This window comes from Microcaecilia unicolor, chromosome 13 (genome assembly GCF_901765095.1).
Source record: "Microcaecilia unicolor chromosome 13, aMicUni1.1, whole genome shotgun sequence".
NCBI lineage: Eukaryota > Metazoa > Chordata > Amphibia > Gymnophiona > Siphonopidae > Microcaecilia > Microcaecilia unicolor.
The window spans coordinates 8880925-8897440 of record NC_044043.1 but is presented as its reverse complement, the minus strand read 5'-3'; the positions used below and the strand labels follow the sequence as shown (position 1 = coordinate 8897440).

Genomic DNA, 16516 nt, shown 5'->3' with positions numbered 1-16516 from the left:
ACTGAATATTTCGCTGTCCCAGGAGGGCTCACAATCTAAGTTTGTACCTGAGGCAATGGAGGGTTAAGTGACTTGCCCAAGATCACAAGGAGCAGCAGCGGGATTTGAACTGGTCACCTGTGGATTGCACGATCGGTGCTCTAACCACTAGGCTACTCCTCCACTAGCAACATTCCATGTAGAAGCCTGACCTTGCAGATCAGCAGTGCGGCCGTGCAGGCTTCTGTTTCTGTGAGTCTGACGTCCTGCAGGACATCAGACTCACAGAAACAGAAGCCTGCACAACCGCGTTGCAAGGGCAGGCTTCTACATGGAATGTTGCTAGTGGAATAGCAACATTCCATCTAGAATCTCAAATATTTATTTAGATTTTGCTCACACCTCTTTCAGTAGTACCTCAAGGTGAGTTACATTCAGGTACTCTGGATATTTCTCTGTCCCAGGAGGGCTCACAATCGAAGTTTGTACCTGAGGTAATGGAGGGATTGTGTACCAGTGCTCCTAAGCATGGCCAAATGTACAACCATAACCCTGCACAATCACCCAGCAGGCTGCAGGCATCCACCAAAAGTATTTGCTGTTGTGCACACTGTCACACTCGCATATGCATGCACATACCAACTTCAGACACAGCTGTAGGCTGGCAAAGATACAGCTGTGGAAGTCAGCATGTATGTGTGCATCTTTACCAAGGAGTTGTAGCCAGGGCAGAAACATCATGTAAGATTTGCCAGAAGCTGGTATGTGTGAACTGCAAAGAAACAGTAAAAATGCAGAGTCTTAGGAGAGATGAATGAGCCATTTTCTCTTCTATAGCCCTGCGGAGGAATAGTCTAATGGATAGAGCAACAGGGAAGCTTGGTTCAAATCCTACTGTGGTTCCTTATGATCTTGTGCAAGTGATCTGTTGCCTCAGATATGAACTTGGATTGTGAGACCTCTAGGGACAGGAATATACGTACCTACTGTATCTGAATGTAATGCCTGTTGAGCTACAACTAAAATAGACATGAGCTAAATCTAAAATCTCTACCTTCAGGATTATCTTCCATTTTCAGTTTATTCTTCTCCTATATTATTGATTTTCATTTCTGTTTCTCCATCCATGTCTTTGCCTAGCTGCTCTGCTTCACCTAGACAATGACAGCAGACAAAGACCTGTATAGACCATCCAGTCTGCCCAGCAAGATGGCCAGAGGTGTACCTGCATCCCTCTATGCCCTGTGTAAAGGTCATTTAGGTTCTGCTTTGAATCCAATCTCTTTCTATTTTGGGATCCTCTGTTTATTTCATGTATTTTTTAATTCTCTCTTTGTCCTCGCCACCTCCATTGGTGAGAGTGCATTCTAGGCATTCACCACTACCGCCATGAAAACGTATTTCCTGATTTTACTCCCAAGTTGATCACTCTACATCATCAACTCATGTCCTCTAGTTCTACTGCTTCCTTGTCTCTGGAAAAGATATATAAATATATAGATATAGATATCTGTATCATGTCTCCCCTGTCCTTCCTTTCCTCTAGGGCATACATATTCCAAATTGGACTTTTTGTGTTCTTTTGTGTACCATTTGAAGGCTGGATTTATTAATTTTCATGTTTATTAAAGGGTGTATAAGTATTTTTATTTATTTACAATTTTTTTACTCTACACTATTGCAAAAATTTCTAGGCAGCTTACATATTTAACATACATAAAAAACGTACTACATTACATCAGTCCAACTGATCGGGTTTACTTATCATTCACTCTTCATTATAAATATCTTCATGCCTCCATAGCTGACCTTAGTACATAAGGTTGTAAAATCCTACATTGCCTATCGACGAGTTTATATTCCTTGATAAGCTTGCTGAAATAAGAATGTTTTAAGTTCTTTCTTGACTCAGCCCTTGAATCTCTCTCAACCACAAAGGTAGGGTCTAGAACATCCAATAACACCTTGTTTGCAGATCTTAAAAATCACCTTGGTTGTTAAATATGGAGTCTAGCTACCAAAACACTTGACGCCTGACCAGTCAGCACCTTAAAAATTAAACAACAAATTTTAACCTAAAATCCACTGGTAACCAATGAAGTTTCTTCATGACAGGTGTCGGGGCTTGGGGAGCAATAGGCCAGCATGGCCTTGCTTTTTTTTGGGGGGGGGGGGGGTCCACTGAACCCCCAGGACTGACGGTGACAGCTCGGGCTGCCTGGCATGGACAGAGGGGAAGGAATAGTGTCTTAACCCTAACGCCAGCACTGAACTAGCATAGGGTTAAGGCACTATTCCACCTGTAAGATCAGAGTACAATGCTGTGATCATATGGGCAGAAAGCATAGAGGGCAGTGGTTCCCAAACTTTTTCAGTTCACGGCACCCTTAGTGTCCAAGCAATTTTTCGTAGCACCCCTTCCCACCAACCACATATGTCTCCACCCCTCCCCTGCCACATAGGTCTCCCTTTCCCTGCAGCCACATCCTCTCACTCCAGCGCACTTCTCTTCACTGAAGGTTCAGCACACCTCTCCATTCCCTGCAGCCCCTTTCCTCCCATAAGTCCAGTACAGTTCTCTATTCCCTGCAGACCCCCTCCTCCCAGATAGCCCAGAACATCTCTCCCTTCCCTGCAGCCCCCCTCCTCCCGTAAGTCCAGCACACCTCTGCCTTTCCCAAACACAGCATCGCTCACTACCTTCCTTCCCACAGGTCCAGGATCGCTGCCGCTTACTTCTCCTTCCCCCACCACCACTGCAGTGCTTGCAGCTTTCAGGCTGTCTGCGATTCACATAGGCACTCCAGAGCCTTCCCTCTGCCGTGTCCTGCTCTCTCTGATGCATCTTCCTGTTGTGAGGGCTGGACGCGGCAGAGTTAAGTCCCCGCTGTGCCTGTGTGAATCACGGACGGCCCAAAAACGTATGCTGCAAGCACTTCAGCGGTGGCAGGGGAAGAAGAAGGAAGAGGCAGATTCTGGACCTTCAGGATGGGAAAGCAGGGAGTGACTGTGGATTGGGTTTTGGGTCACCATCTCGGTTCGGGTGGTGGCGGGAGAGAGGTTGGGATTTTCTGCGGCACCCCTGAGAATTCGCTGCGGCGCACCAGGGTGCCAAGGCCCACAGTGTGGGAACCGTTGATATAGGGCAAACTGCTTCAAGATAGTAAGCCTGGTCATCCATGTTGGCACAAATCATATTGCTAGGTACCCATCCGAACATATCAAAAGTGACTTCATGGCTCTAGCAGAAAGGGTGACGCAGACAGATGCGCAGGTGGTGTTCTCATCGATTCTCTTGAAACCAACCAAAAATAAATCGGATATTCAAATCCAGTCACCTGAAACGGCCTGGCATTTAATATTTGAGCTCAGCGCCAACTGATGGAGGTAGCCGGTCTAACTTCTGCTTTCTAAATATCGTCCTCAAACAGTCTCTTTATATTCCAGAGATTCAAACATCTGTGCCCAACATGGCCATGTTTCCCTGGAAAAAAGGCTGTATCAGGAGCAGAGTTATCAACTGGTGGAAAAATACAGGCTTCAGCACATCTGGTCCAACAGACAAAAATGTTAGAGGCAACGCTCCTTCTTCTGGGTGTGTTTTGTATAATAGTTCTAGGCAAAACATGACCATGTCGGGCACAGGTGTTTGAATCTCTGGTTGCTTTGGAATATAAATAAAGACTACATTTTATAAGGTTTGCCTCTTGTTTTTATACATCACGTTGCATTTGGTAGACCTTTTGCCTTGTTGCTTTCTCACTCTTACTTTGTAAAAAAAAAGGCCGGGGAGGGGAGATATGATAGAGACTCTTAAATACTTATGTGACATAAATGCACAGGAGGCAATTCTCTTTCAGTTGAAAGGAAGCTTTGGAACGAGGGAGCATAGGATGAAGATGAAAGGGGACAGACTCGGAAGTAATCTGAAGAAATAGTTCTTCACGGAAAGGGTGGTGAATTCGTGGAACAGCCTTCCGGTGGAAGTGGTGGAGAAAAAAAGAGCATCTGATTTCAAGAGAGCTTGGGTCAAGTACATAGGATCTCCCAATTACCGGTGTTGCCACCCAATCTTCGCTATGGTTCCGTAGATCCACTGATACAACTTAACTGCAGACTGATACATCATAAGTCAAAAACCTCCCACCTTCCTTTATTATCTTTATATCCAAATGTTTTTTATATCTTTTAATCTTTTTTTTTTTTTTTACTTTAAAAATTCAAGTTTTGTGAAATAAACTACATTGGGTTTCACTAAGCCACTAGTTTAGCTGATTGTGTGCTAGTGCCGACACAGCCCGTCCGCTTGGAATGGGCTGCGTCGGCAATGCCATGCGGAAGCTGCTAGCGTGGCATGGAGGGACCTAATTGAATGGGGCGCCCAAGTTTTCCTGGGGCCATCCTCGCAGGATGGCCTGGTGAAGGGATGGGGAAACCCGTATTATTGAAAGAAGATGGACGTCCATCTTTTGTTTCGATAATACGGGCGGGGACGCCCAAATCTCAACATTTAGGTCAACCTTAGAGGTGGTCATCCCCAGCTTTCGGCAATAATGGAAACTGAGGATGCCCATCTCAGAAACGACCAAATCCAAGCCATTTGGTCATGGGAGGAGCCAGCATTCATAGTACACTGGTCCCCCTGACATGCCAGGACACCAACTGGGCACCCTAGGGGGCACTGCAGTGGACTTCATAAATTGCTCCCATGTGCATAGCTCCCTTAGCTTGTGTGCTGAGCCCCCCAACCTCCCCCCCCCAAAAACCCACTTCCCACAACTGTACACCACTAGTATAGCCATAAGGGGTGAAGGGGGGCACCTACATGTGGGTACAGTGAGTTTCTGGTGGGTTTTGAAGGGCTCACATTTACCACCACAAGTGTAACAGGTAGGGGGGGATGGGCCTGGGTCCGCCTCCCTTTATTGCACTACACCCACTAAAACTGCTCCAGGGACCTGCATACTGCTGTCAGGGCCGGTCATAGCAAGTGCGGGGCCCCATGCAGACCAATTTGATGGGGCCCCACCCTAGCCCTGCCCCCATCCTAACTCCGCCCCCACCTTGCTCCACCCCCACCCTAGCTCCAGGGCCAGCCACCCCTCCCTCCGAGCTCCCGGGCCGCTCCCTCTGAGCTCCAAGGCCCCCAGCTCCAGAGCTTCCCCCCCTAGGGGTCCCAGCTCCAAGGCCCCCCTCCCTCCCGGTCATTTTTTAACACCCCCCTCCAAAATCCAGTACTAGGTATGCCAAGAATACAAAACACTCAGGACCTATAAAGCAATTCTATCATACCATAAGCAGTCGTTTCTACGGATCACACAAAGAAAAGGAAAACATCTTAAAACACTACAGTGCGCACTAGATTATCAATTCACCTATTGTAAAATGAAACCAGACAGAATAGTACAGATCGTCGATCCTGCACAGTCAATGCCAACTGAAAGCCATGTCTTTATCACAAACACAGATACACCCTAATCCACTATAGAATAAGTAGTAATATTTAAACTTTCTATTTAGACAAAAATTAAACTGAACCCTCAAGATGCCAGACTCTGCATAAAATGCAACATCACAGAAACAGAAAATGTCCCCTAGTACTGTGCAAAATATAAAGACAGCAGATGTAAATTTGAAAAAACTAACAAATACCAATCACCACTTTACAAATTAACAAATAGAAATAAAACAAATAATATCATTTTATTGGACTAATAGATTTAGCTTTCAGAGGCCAAAACATCCTTCCTCAGGTCAATATAGTATAGTATTGTTACAGTATCCTATCCTGACCTGAGGAAGGGGGTTTTGTTCTCCGAAAGTTAGCCAAAATGTATTAAAATTAGTCCAATAAAAAGATTACCTTGTTTACATGTTCTATTATAAACATTTATTAACACATCTACAATACTACTTTATCCTAAAGCAAAAAAATAAAAATATATATTTTATTTACAGTTTGTTGTCTCTGGTTTCTGCTTTCCTCATCTTCTTTTACACCCCGCTAAGCTAACTGCTTTTACCACATTCTCTGGCAAGGAATTCCAGAGTTTAATTCCAAGTTGAGTGAAGAAACATTTTCTCCAATTCGTATTAAATGTACTACATTGTAGCTTCATCGCATGCCCCCTAGTCCTAGTATATTTGGAAAGAGTAAACAAGCGATTCACGTCTACCCGTTCCACTCCACTCATTATTTTATAGACCTCTATCATATCTCCCCTCAGCCGTACGTCTAGTAGCGCTTTAGAAATGATAAGTAGTAGTAGTAGTTAGTAGTAGTCTTTTCTCCAAGCTGAGGAGCCCTAGATGCTTCAGCCTTTCCTCATAGTGAAGTCGTTCCATACACTTTATCATTTTCATTGCCCTTCTCTATAATCTTTTCTTTTTTTTAATCTTTATAACATTGGATTGGAGATTACAAAACCATCCTGCTTATAATCGAAAGAGAAAAACGCCTATATTGTGACCCAAATCGGGAGATAGACGTTTATCTCCCAAAAACGAATAAAGCGGTATAATCAAAAGCCGAATTTGGACGTTTTCAACTGCACTCCGTCGCGGATGCGGACAACGTTGATGGGGGCGTATCGAAGGCGTGGTGAAGGCGGAACTGGGGCGTGGTTATCTGCCGATCAGAGATGGGCGCCTTTCGCCAATAATGGAAAAAAAATATGCGTTTTTAGCGAGAATTTAGGGCACTTTTCCTGGACCCTGTTTTTCCACGAATAAGGCCCCAAAAAGTGCCCTAAATGACCAGATGAGCACTGGAGGGAATCGGGGATGACCTCCCCTGACTCCCCCAGTGGTCACGAACCCCCTCCCACCACAAAATATGCCGTTTCACAACTTTTTATTTTCACCCTCAAATGTCATACCCACCTCCCTGGCAGCAGTATGCAGGTCACTGGAGCAGTGGACTTCAGGCAGGTGGACCCAGGCTCATCCCCCCCCCCCCCACCCGTTACACTTGTGCTGGTAAATGGGAGCCCTCCAAACCGCCCCCCAAACCCACTGTACCCACGTGTAGGTGCCCCCCTTCACCCCTTAGGGCTATAGTAATGGTGTAGACTTGTGGGCAGTGGGTTTTGAGGGGGATTTTGGGGGCTCAACACCCAAGGGAAGGGTGCTATGCACCTGGGAGCTGTTTTACCTTTTTTTTTTTTTTGTAAAAGTGCCCCCTAGGGTGCCCGGTTGGTGTCCTGGCATGTGAGGTGGACCGGTGCAGTACGAATCCTGGCCCCTCCCACGAATAAATGTCTTGGAGTTATTCGTTTTTGAGCTGGGCGTTTTCGGTTTCCATTATCGCTGAAAAACAAAAACGCCCAGCTCAAAAAAAGATAAACATCCATGTTTTTTCGAAAATACGATTCGGTCCGCCCCTTCACGGACCCGTTCTCGGAGATAAACGCCCATGGAGATAGGCGTTTCTGTTCGATTATGCCCCTCCATGTAACCTTAAAATTCACAACATGAAAAATGGCATACATTATATAAATTATGAAATAATTCCCCCCCAAGAGGAGGTAAAGTAAATCGCATCATAATTGCAATCCACACCATGTGAATTGCAAATTTAGTGAAGTGACAGTATGCAACATAGCATAAAAAATATACCCAATTCTCCCATCCAATGAAGTTTTATATCAGAACATAGAAAAAACTCCAGCACTCAACATTCATACTCAGCATCCAACACTCTAATTCTCACACAAACATACCCCCACTCATACAACCCCCCTTCCCCGCAGAATCACAATACCCAAATGCAGACGTCATCTTTTGTCTCCAACAAGCCAAAGGTGGTTCTTCTGCAGAGACCCAGTACTGTAATATCGTTTTCTTTACTAAGATGAAGGAAATGTAATAGAATTTGCGATATGGGAAGGGTGACACCCTGAGCGATCAAGCGCCCCATAGTTGAGTTTCATAATCCCATTGAATCTTTAGGGACGTCACCTGATCTAAAGAGGCCATTGTGCCCCCCACAGCCCGAGCCCAGGACATTCCAAAAAGGTGTGAACTAGTGTACCCGAGTGGTGGGGGCGGTCCGCCCCGGATGTCAGCGGGTGGGGGGGTGCTCCCACCCTGTCCTGCCTTAAAAAAGACAATTTCAAAGCGCTGGAGTGACAGGCAGCGCCTCGCGTCTGCCCTGCTACTAAAAATCTCTTTGACGTCGTTGGGCCTTCTCACATTGAGTCCCACCCTCCTCTAAGGTAACTTCCAATTAGAGCGAGGGCGGGTGGGACTCAATGTGAGAAGGCCCAACGACGTCAAAGAGATTTTTAGTAGCAGGGCAGACGCGAGGCGCTGCCTGTCACTCCAGCGCTTTGAAATTGTTTTTTTTAAGGCAGGACAGGGTGGGAGCCCCCCCGCACCCGCTGACATCCGGGGCGGACCGCCCCCACCACGCTGCCGTCTCGCGCCGTTTGGAGGGAGGGAGGACTGGAGCTCGGGCGGTCAGGGCGGGGTGACCCTGAGCGCGAGGCCCTATGCGGTCGCCTCGCCTTAAGACCAGCCCTGACTGCTGTCATGGAGCTGGGTATGACATTTGAGGCTGGCAAAAAAAATGTTTTGTTTTTTTTTTAGGGTGGGAGGGGGTTGGTGACCACTGGGGGAGTAAGGGGAGGTCATCCCTTATTCCCTCCGGTGGTCATCTGGTCAGTTAGGGCACCTTTTTGAGGCTTGTTCGCAAGAAAAAATAGACCAAGTAAAGTCACCCGAGTGCTCGTCAGGGACGCCCTTCTTTTTTCCATTATCGGCCGAGGACGCCCATCTCTTAAGCACGCCCCAGTCCTGCCTTCGCTACGCTGCCGACACGCCCCCATGACCTTTGGTCATCCCCGCGACCGAAAGCATTTGAGGTCGCCCGAAATCGGCTTTCGATTATGCCAATTTGGGCGACCCTGAGAGAAGGACGCCCATCTCCTGATTTGTGTCGGAATATGGGCGCCCTTCTCTTTCAAAAATAAGCCTGTTAGTAAACAGACTCCTTAGTTTTTTGTGATGCAGCTTTACTCTACATGGTATAAGTCATGTTTGCACATATGTGGCAATATCTCTCTATATAAAAGGCAACACCAACGTTCTATGAAGCCTCCAGCCGGAAGTGTGAAGGGGGGCGAGATATCCGGTTTCCCTATGAGTGTCTGCCCCGCCCTCTCTGTAACACAGTCAGTGAAGGAAAACAGCAGAGCACGAAATCAAATCGCTGGCTCTGTAACAGTGAAGGACTCAGAGGGGGGAGGGGAGAGAGGCCAGAGGGCAGGGACACACACACTCCCACATGCACACAGAAGAAAACATTGTTAGCCCCCGTTTCATTTGCATCAGAAACGGGGCTTTTTTACTATCTCTCTATATAAAAGGCAACACCAACGTTCTATGAAGCCTCCAGCCGGAAGTGTGAAGGGGGCGAGATATCCGGTTTCCCTATGAGTGTCTGCCCCGCCCTCTCTGTAACAGTCAGTGAAGGAAAACAGCAGAGCACGAAATCAAATCGCTGGCTCTGTAACAGTGAAGGACTCAGAGGGGCAAGGGGAGAGAGGCCAGAGGCAGGGACACACACACTCCCACATGCACACAAAAGAAAACATTGCTAGCCCCCGCTTCATTTGCATCAGAAACGGGGCTTTTTTACTAGTATGCATATAAAACGACTTCTATAAAATTAGGTCAGGTGTACAAGAAGGCATGTTGGCATGAACACACGTCGTTTTATTATAGCCATTATAGGGGCTATGGACCATGGAAGAGTTGCAAAACACTTGTTGATTATAAGATATGCTATGCATGTACTTGCTTAATCTCTGCATTGACATTTATACCTGCTCTTGCTCTGCTATTTCTGCAGTATGTATGCTACTATTTTATAAAAACACTAGCCGTTGAGCCCGTAAAAACGGGCTGGTATTGGGGTTTTCCTTCCTTCCTTCCCCCTCCCCGCGAGGTCGCCACCGCTACCGTCCCCCCCCCCCCCCCCCCCCCGGAGTCGCCGCCATCCCTCCACCCGGCCCGGGCCCTCTCTCTCTCCGCTACTAAACTTACACATCCATTCGCCGGAACGCAGCATGCAGATCAGCTGAGCTGCCGTTGGCCCTTCCTTCTCTGCCTGTGTCCCGCCCTCCTGTGACGTAACGTCAGCGAGGGTGGGACACAGGCAGGGAAGGAAGGCCGACGGCAGCTCAGCTGATGTGCGTGCTGCGTTCCGGTGAATGGATGTGTAAGTTTAGTAGCGGAGAGAGGGCCCGGGCCGGGTGAGGGGGGGGGGGGGGTAACGGTAGCGGCGACCTCGGGTGAGCGGGTGGGGAGGAGCGGTATCAACCTCAGCGGCGCAGTTTCCCTCTCTGTCCCGCCCTCGTCATCACGTATTGACGCGGGGGCAGGACAGAGAGGGAAGTCTCTACTGCGCATTTGCGAGTGAGTCGGTCACTCGCCGTTTATATGTTTGATATATGGGCCCAATATTCAACCCATAGTGGTAGGTGGCTGGTAAATAAATAAAAAAATAATGTGCATAACATCTAAGAGAGAGAAAAAGAGAGTTGTCAGACAGGCTGCTTTGCATTTGACTACATTGAACCTGCATGGGAGCAAGTATAAAGTAACCCCAGAATATGAAATCCCAGCACATACGAATCTCACTCTGCCCCTTTCTTTCATGCAGGTTAAAAGTACGTGTGCTTACGAGGGAGGGGGTCATTTTCTAACTACATTTTAAGAAGGCAAACACATGTTTACTTACATAAAATCTTTTGAATATTTCCCCTGCATAATACATCTATTATGTACCCCAATAATGCCCCCCAAACGCCTCTTTCTATGTGGACAAACCTATATGCATTAGGAAATTATGCAGTTTGAAGTAGCTGAAAATTCACTTAGGGTGCAAACTGCTGGTAGAGTGAAGTCTTTGCAAATTTATCCCACGCCTAGGCCCTTCATCATCTCTCTGAGCCAGAGGTTCTCAACCCAGTCTTTGAGACACTCCTAGCCAATCCCATTTTCAGGCTATCCTCAATGAATATGTATGAGGTAGATTTTCTTGCTCTGCCTCCAGCGTGTGCAAATCTATTTCACACATATTCACTGCAGATAGCCTGAAAACCTGACTGGTTGGGTGTGTCACATGGACTACTACTAAAGCACTACTAGGGTTACGCAGCGCTGAACAATTTAACATAGAAGGACAGTGCCTGCTCAAAGAGCTTACAATCTAAAGGACAAGTGAACAGTCAGTCAAGTAGGGGCAGTCTAGATTTCCTGAAAGGTATAAAGGTTAGGTGCCGAAAGCAACATTGAAGAGGTGGGCTTTGAGCAAGGATTTGAAGATGGGTAGGGAGGGGGCTTGGCGTAGGGGCTCAGGAAGTTGATTCCACGCATAAGGTGAGGTGAGGCAGAATGGGCGGAGCCTGGAGTTGGCGGTGGTGGAGAAGGGTACTGAGAGGAGGGATTTGTCCTGTGAGCGGAGGTTACGGGTGGGAGCATAAGGGGAGATGAGGGTAGAGAGGTAATGAGGGGCTGCAGACTGAGTGCATTTGTAGGTAAGAAGGAGAAGCTTGAACTGTATGCGGTATCTGATTGGAAGCCAGTGAAGTGACTTGAGGAGAGGGGTGATATGAGTATATCGGTTCAGGCGGAATATTAGACGTGCAGCAGAGTTCTGAACGGATTGAAGGGGGGATAGATGGCTAAGTGGGAGGCCAATGAGGAGTAGGTTGCAATAGTCAAGCCTCTTAGCCTAAGGGTGCTGCTGTTCTCGTTCTATAAAGAGTAATTCTCTATCCTACGTGCTGACATTTACGCTCATGTTTACACGTGTAAATACTTAGAATACTAGTGCTTATGCTACATACCAGCTGATATTCAAAACGATTTAACTGGCCAGAAATGGCCGCCAACTAGCTAAATCGCTTGTTCACAGCAATCCTGTCATTTTTAGCAACCCAACCAGTTATCGTCACTGAAAATGACCGGTTTGTACCGAATTCAAAAGCGGCGGAGTCGGGTTAAGCGCCGATATTCAGCTCCTCGCCGCGTAAATCGGGCTGCATAAATAGCACCCCTGTCTTCAAGCAATTTGGCTTCTGCGGACCAGGGCTGAATATTGGCATAGCCAGCTCAAAAAAATATGGATAGTCAATGCCGAAGCCTGGACAAGGCCCAGCATTGAATATCCAGGAATAACGCTGTCCGCGAGCCAGCAAAATGCTCACTGCCACTGGCTGAATATCAGGGGGAAAGTGTATATTTTATGGTTTGTTTGTTTTTTTGCAATATCTTTGGTTGTTGAAGGGAATATGTTAAAATTGAGTGGGAAATATTGGACTCAGGAAACAGGGCCATCTTATTGGCTGTGGAGGAATATGCTTCACTCACTGGTGATGATGGAGGCATATAGAGCGAGTCGTGGTCCTAGAAGTAAGCAACGATTCTGGGAGGTATGGGAACCATATGTGCAGGCCCTGTCTAGCAGAGCTCGTAGTTTACTGATGAATACTCTCACGTTGTATTCTGGGGATTTGGGAAGGGGGGGAAGGGGGTATAAGATCATTATATGGGGGGGATTATAAGGAATGGGAGGGGGGGAGGGGGGAAGAGAGCTCCAAGTTGAAACGATTGGTGTAAGGTGGCTAAATTTGTATGGGTGAGGCTAGCCTCTTATTGAAGTGTTGATGTATACGTGCTAACTATACATGAGTGTCATTTTCAGTGGGCCAAGAGGAAGGGAATTGTTAATACTCGGAGAGGGGGGGGAGGAAATTAAAAGGTATTGACGTTATGGAACTAGTTAAAGATTGTTATGGTATTATGATGACAATGTATATGTGCCTTCGTATTGGCTGTATTATTATGATCGTCAATAAAATAGATTTCAAACATAAAATTGAGTGGGAAGCAATGATTTTTTTTTAGGCTTCAACCAATTGTTTTCTTTGACTTAGTGGAATATAAATGTGTTGCTAAATTAAATTATTTGCAGTGTCGCAAACCTGACTCGACGTCACCCCACATGTGAGAACAATCAGCCTGCTGTCCTCGGAGAATACCTTCTACAGGTATGTAGCTTTCGCTTTATCTTGTTGGGCAGACTGGATGGACCGTACAGGTCTTTCTCCGCCGTCATCTACTATGTTACTATGTTACACTTGTCAGAAATGAATAGATCTAATATAATGTGAGCAGGATGATTCAATATTTGTATTGGAACTAATTACTACTTCTCTTGTATTGCAATGTGCCGAAGGAATGGATCCTCAGGAGCTTAGTCAAGATCGGGAGGCGGGGCTGGTGGTTGGGAGGCGGGGATAGTGCTGGACAGACTTGTACGGTCTGTGCCAGAGCTGGTGGTTCGGAGGCAGGGCTGGTGGTGGGGAGGTGAGGATAGTGCTGTGCAGACTTATACGGTCTGTGCCTGTGCCAGAGACGGTGATTGGGAGGTGGGGCTGGTGGTTGGGAGGCGGGGATAGTGCGGGGCAGACTTATACGGTCTGTGCCAGAGCTGGTGGTGGGAGGCGGGGCTGGTGGTTGGGAGGCGGGGATAGTGCGGGGCAGACTTATACGGTCTGTGCCAGAGCCGGTGGTGGGAGACGGGACTGGTGGTTGGGAGGCGGGGATAGTGCGGGGCAGACTTATACGATCTGTGCCAGAGCCGGTGGTGGGAGGCGGGGATAGTGCTGGGCAGACTTATATGGTCTGTGCCAGAGCCGGTGGTGGGAGGCGGGGATAGTGCTGGGCAGACTTATACGGTCTGTGCCCTGAAGAGCACAGGTACAAATCAAAGTAGGGTATACACAAAAAGCAGCAAATATGAGTTATCTTGTTGGGCAGACTGGATGGACCGTGCAGGTCTTTTTCTGCCGTCATCTACTATGTTACTATGTTACTATGTAATGTATGTATACTATATATTTTGTTACTGTTTCACTGACATGTTGTGAACTGCTTCGGTGCCTTTGGGTGTAGTGCGTTAAATCAAGTGAACAAATCAAATCAAAATCAAATTACATGAAGTTATATCTGCAAGGGGGGCATACACATAGGTGGATCATGGGCAGGACATAGCCAAAGGCTCCCAATTACAGTTACGCATGTCCGTTCTCCATTTAGATGCCTGCAGTTATTCCAGCTCTTTGCCCGGTGAACGTGCTATCACCTAAATGTTAGGTGTGTTAATAGCGGATTATGCTATTATTGAACCCAGGTGCCTAGGTTCTGTTATATAATAAACTCTTAACTGTGCAGGCTCAGGGCACCTAAATGAAGACATCCACTTTTAAAACTACTACATACAGTGCAAGCTATTTTGACTTGCAAGATCTGAAAAACTATGGGGGGAAAAACACCCTCTCCCAGGACACACATTCCTAGTCTCTGTCCCTTCCAAAAAAGCCACCATACAGACAGGGTCTCAATTACCGTAGAACTTGCAGGAGAGCAATGGCAGGACTTACCCTTGTTCTTCCATCATCTCCTGCAGCTCCATGCACTTCAGCTCCACACGCCGCTTCCGCTCATGGTCCAATATTTCCCGGTGGGCCTTTTTCACCACCAAGCTTGGCTCAGCTTTTCGGGCCTCCTCCTCCGGTTTATGCCAGGTGGTGGAAGCGCTGGGCTGGGAGAAGCCATTGGCAGCCTCTTGAGGAGAAGGCACCCTGGCACCGTTATTGTAGACTGACATTCCAGCTCTGGTCTCTTGATTGCTCTCGCTCTGTGCCTCACTTCACAGCCTCTCTGAAGGGGGAAAAAAAACCATATTTAACAGAACTCCTCTCCAGTCCTGCTATGCCTCTATCACTGTTCCCACGCTCTTAGTCCCATAATGAGATGAGAAGGAAGCATATCTGTTAGCTGGGCCTTCTGGCTAAATTAAAAGTGACAGTTTAAGGGGGGACAAGCTGTTCTAATCTTCTTCTCTGTTCATCAGAGACATATGCTGGCAGCCAAATGTGCACGGTGTCATTACATAGGCCACCACTATAGAAAGAGATGTCAATTTCAATACAGGAGACATGCTGAAGCACGCCTGATAGAAGGGACCAACCTGCAGAAGGGCACTGGAAGAAACCCCATCCTTGACAGTATGAACAGCAAGGTGGGGAAACGAAGATTAATACAACCACCAAAATCTACTGAATTTCAGAAAAGGCAAAAAGTCTTGATAACTAGGCACTACCCACTCATTCTATAACTGGGCGCCTATAGTTTGGCACCATTTGTGCAAAAAAGCCCCTATATGAATATGGAATACACATGTATACTGCCGGATTCTATATAGCATGCCTAGAGATCCTTGCTGAAATCCAAGCGTATTCTATAATAAGTGGTGTAACTTAATTGGCTTACCAAACAAATCAGCATCGATAGCAGCACTTAACAAGCAATAATGAGCACTAATTGGCAATAATTAGAGTTTACGTGCACAAGTCACTAAGCATATTCTGTAATGAACTGTGCCTAATGCGCGCAGTTCAAAGGGGGCATGGCTATAGATGGGGAAATGGGCGTCCCATGGACGTTCCTTAAATTTACATACCTAGTTCTAGAACATGGCCTAGTGTGCATAAATCTACGCACGGGATTTATGCCACGTTTTTGTTGGTGTAAATGGAGGTGCGTAGTTTTAGGCTCTGGGATATCAACTAAGCGTATTCTATATACTGCACCTAAATCTAGGCACCGCTTATAAAATACGCTTAGGCAGAAATGTTTACTGTGAGGATTGTTTAGGCGCCTTATATAGAATCTGGCCCATACTGTGCACTTATGCCTGCATGTGTGAGCTGTGTGCTCAAAAGTATCCCATAAGAAATGCACGCAAATACCTTGGGGGGGGAGGGTCTTTCACAAAGATGCACCAGCCGTTTTAGTGCGCGCTAAACACTAGAGACACCCATAGAAATATATGGGCATCTCCAATGTTTAGCACGTGCTTATTTTTAGTGCATACTAAAATTGTAAGCATGCCTTTGTAAAAAGACCCCTTACTACATAAATGCCAGGGGGAAATATACACAGACAGAGCATGAGCATATCTTCCTTTTACATACATAATTTATACAATACTGTACATTAGGCACAGATCACGGAATCATGGAATACTTGGGTGTGAACATTTACACTTGCCAATGACATAGTGCAACTGTACACACATAACTTTATTTATTTATTTGTAGCATTTGCATCCCACATTTTCCCACCTATTTGCAGGCTCAATGTGGCTTACATTTTCCCCTAATGGTGATCACCAATTTCGGCAAAGAGAAATACATAGTAAAATAGAGTGGATTAGGTAGTCAGATAAAGAAAGTTCATTTTCATAATCTCTCTATATAAAAGGCAACACCAACGTTCTATGAAGCCTCCAGCCGGAAGTGTGAAGGGGGCGAGATATCCGGTTTCCCTATGAGTGTCTGCCCCGCCCTCTCTGTAACACAGTCAGTGAAGGAAAACAGCAGAGCACGAAATCAAATCGCTGGCTCTGTAACAGTGAAGGACTCAGAGGGGGGAGGGGAGAGAGGACAGAGACACACACACT

At 46.7% G+C, this 16516-nt stretch overlaps 1 protein-coding gene across 1 annotated transcript in view; it reads right to left on the bottom strand.

Annotated features, from left to right (window-relative positions):
- Window positions 1-14659, bottom strand: part of SRRM3 (serine/arginine repetitive matrix 3) — a 190767-nt gene extending 176108 nt beyond the window's left edge. Inside the window, exon 1 of the mRNA XM_030186017.1 lies at window positions 14433-14659. Coding sequence (XP_030041877.1) covers window positions 14433-14659 — 227 coding nt within the window. The remainder of the gene's footprint in view (window positions 1-14432) is intronic.
- Window positions 14660-16516: the final 1857 nt, after the last annotated feature.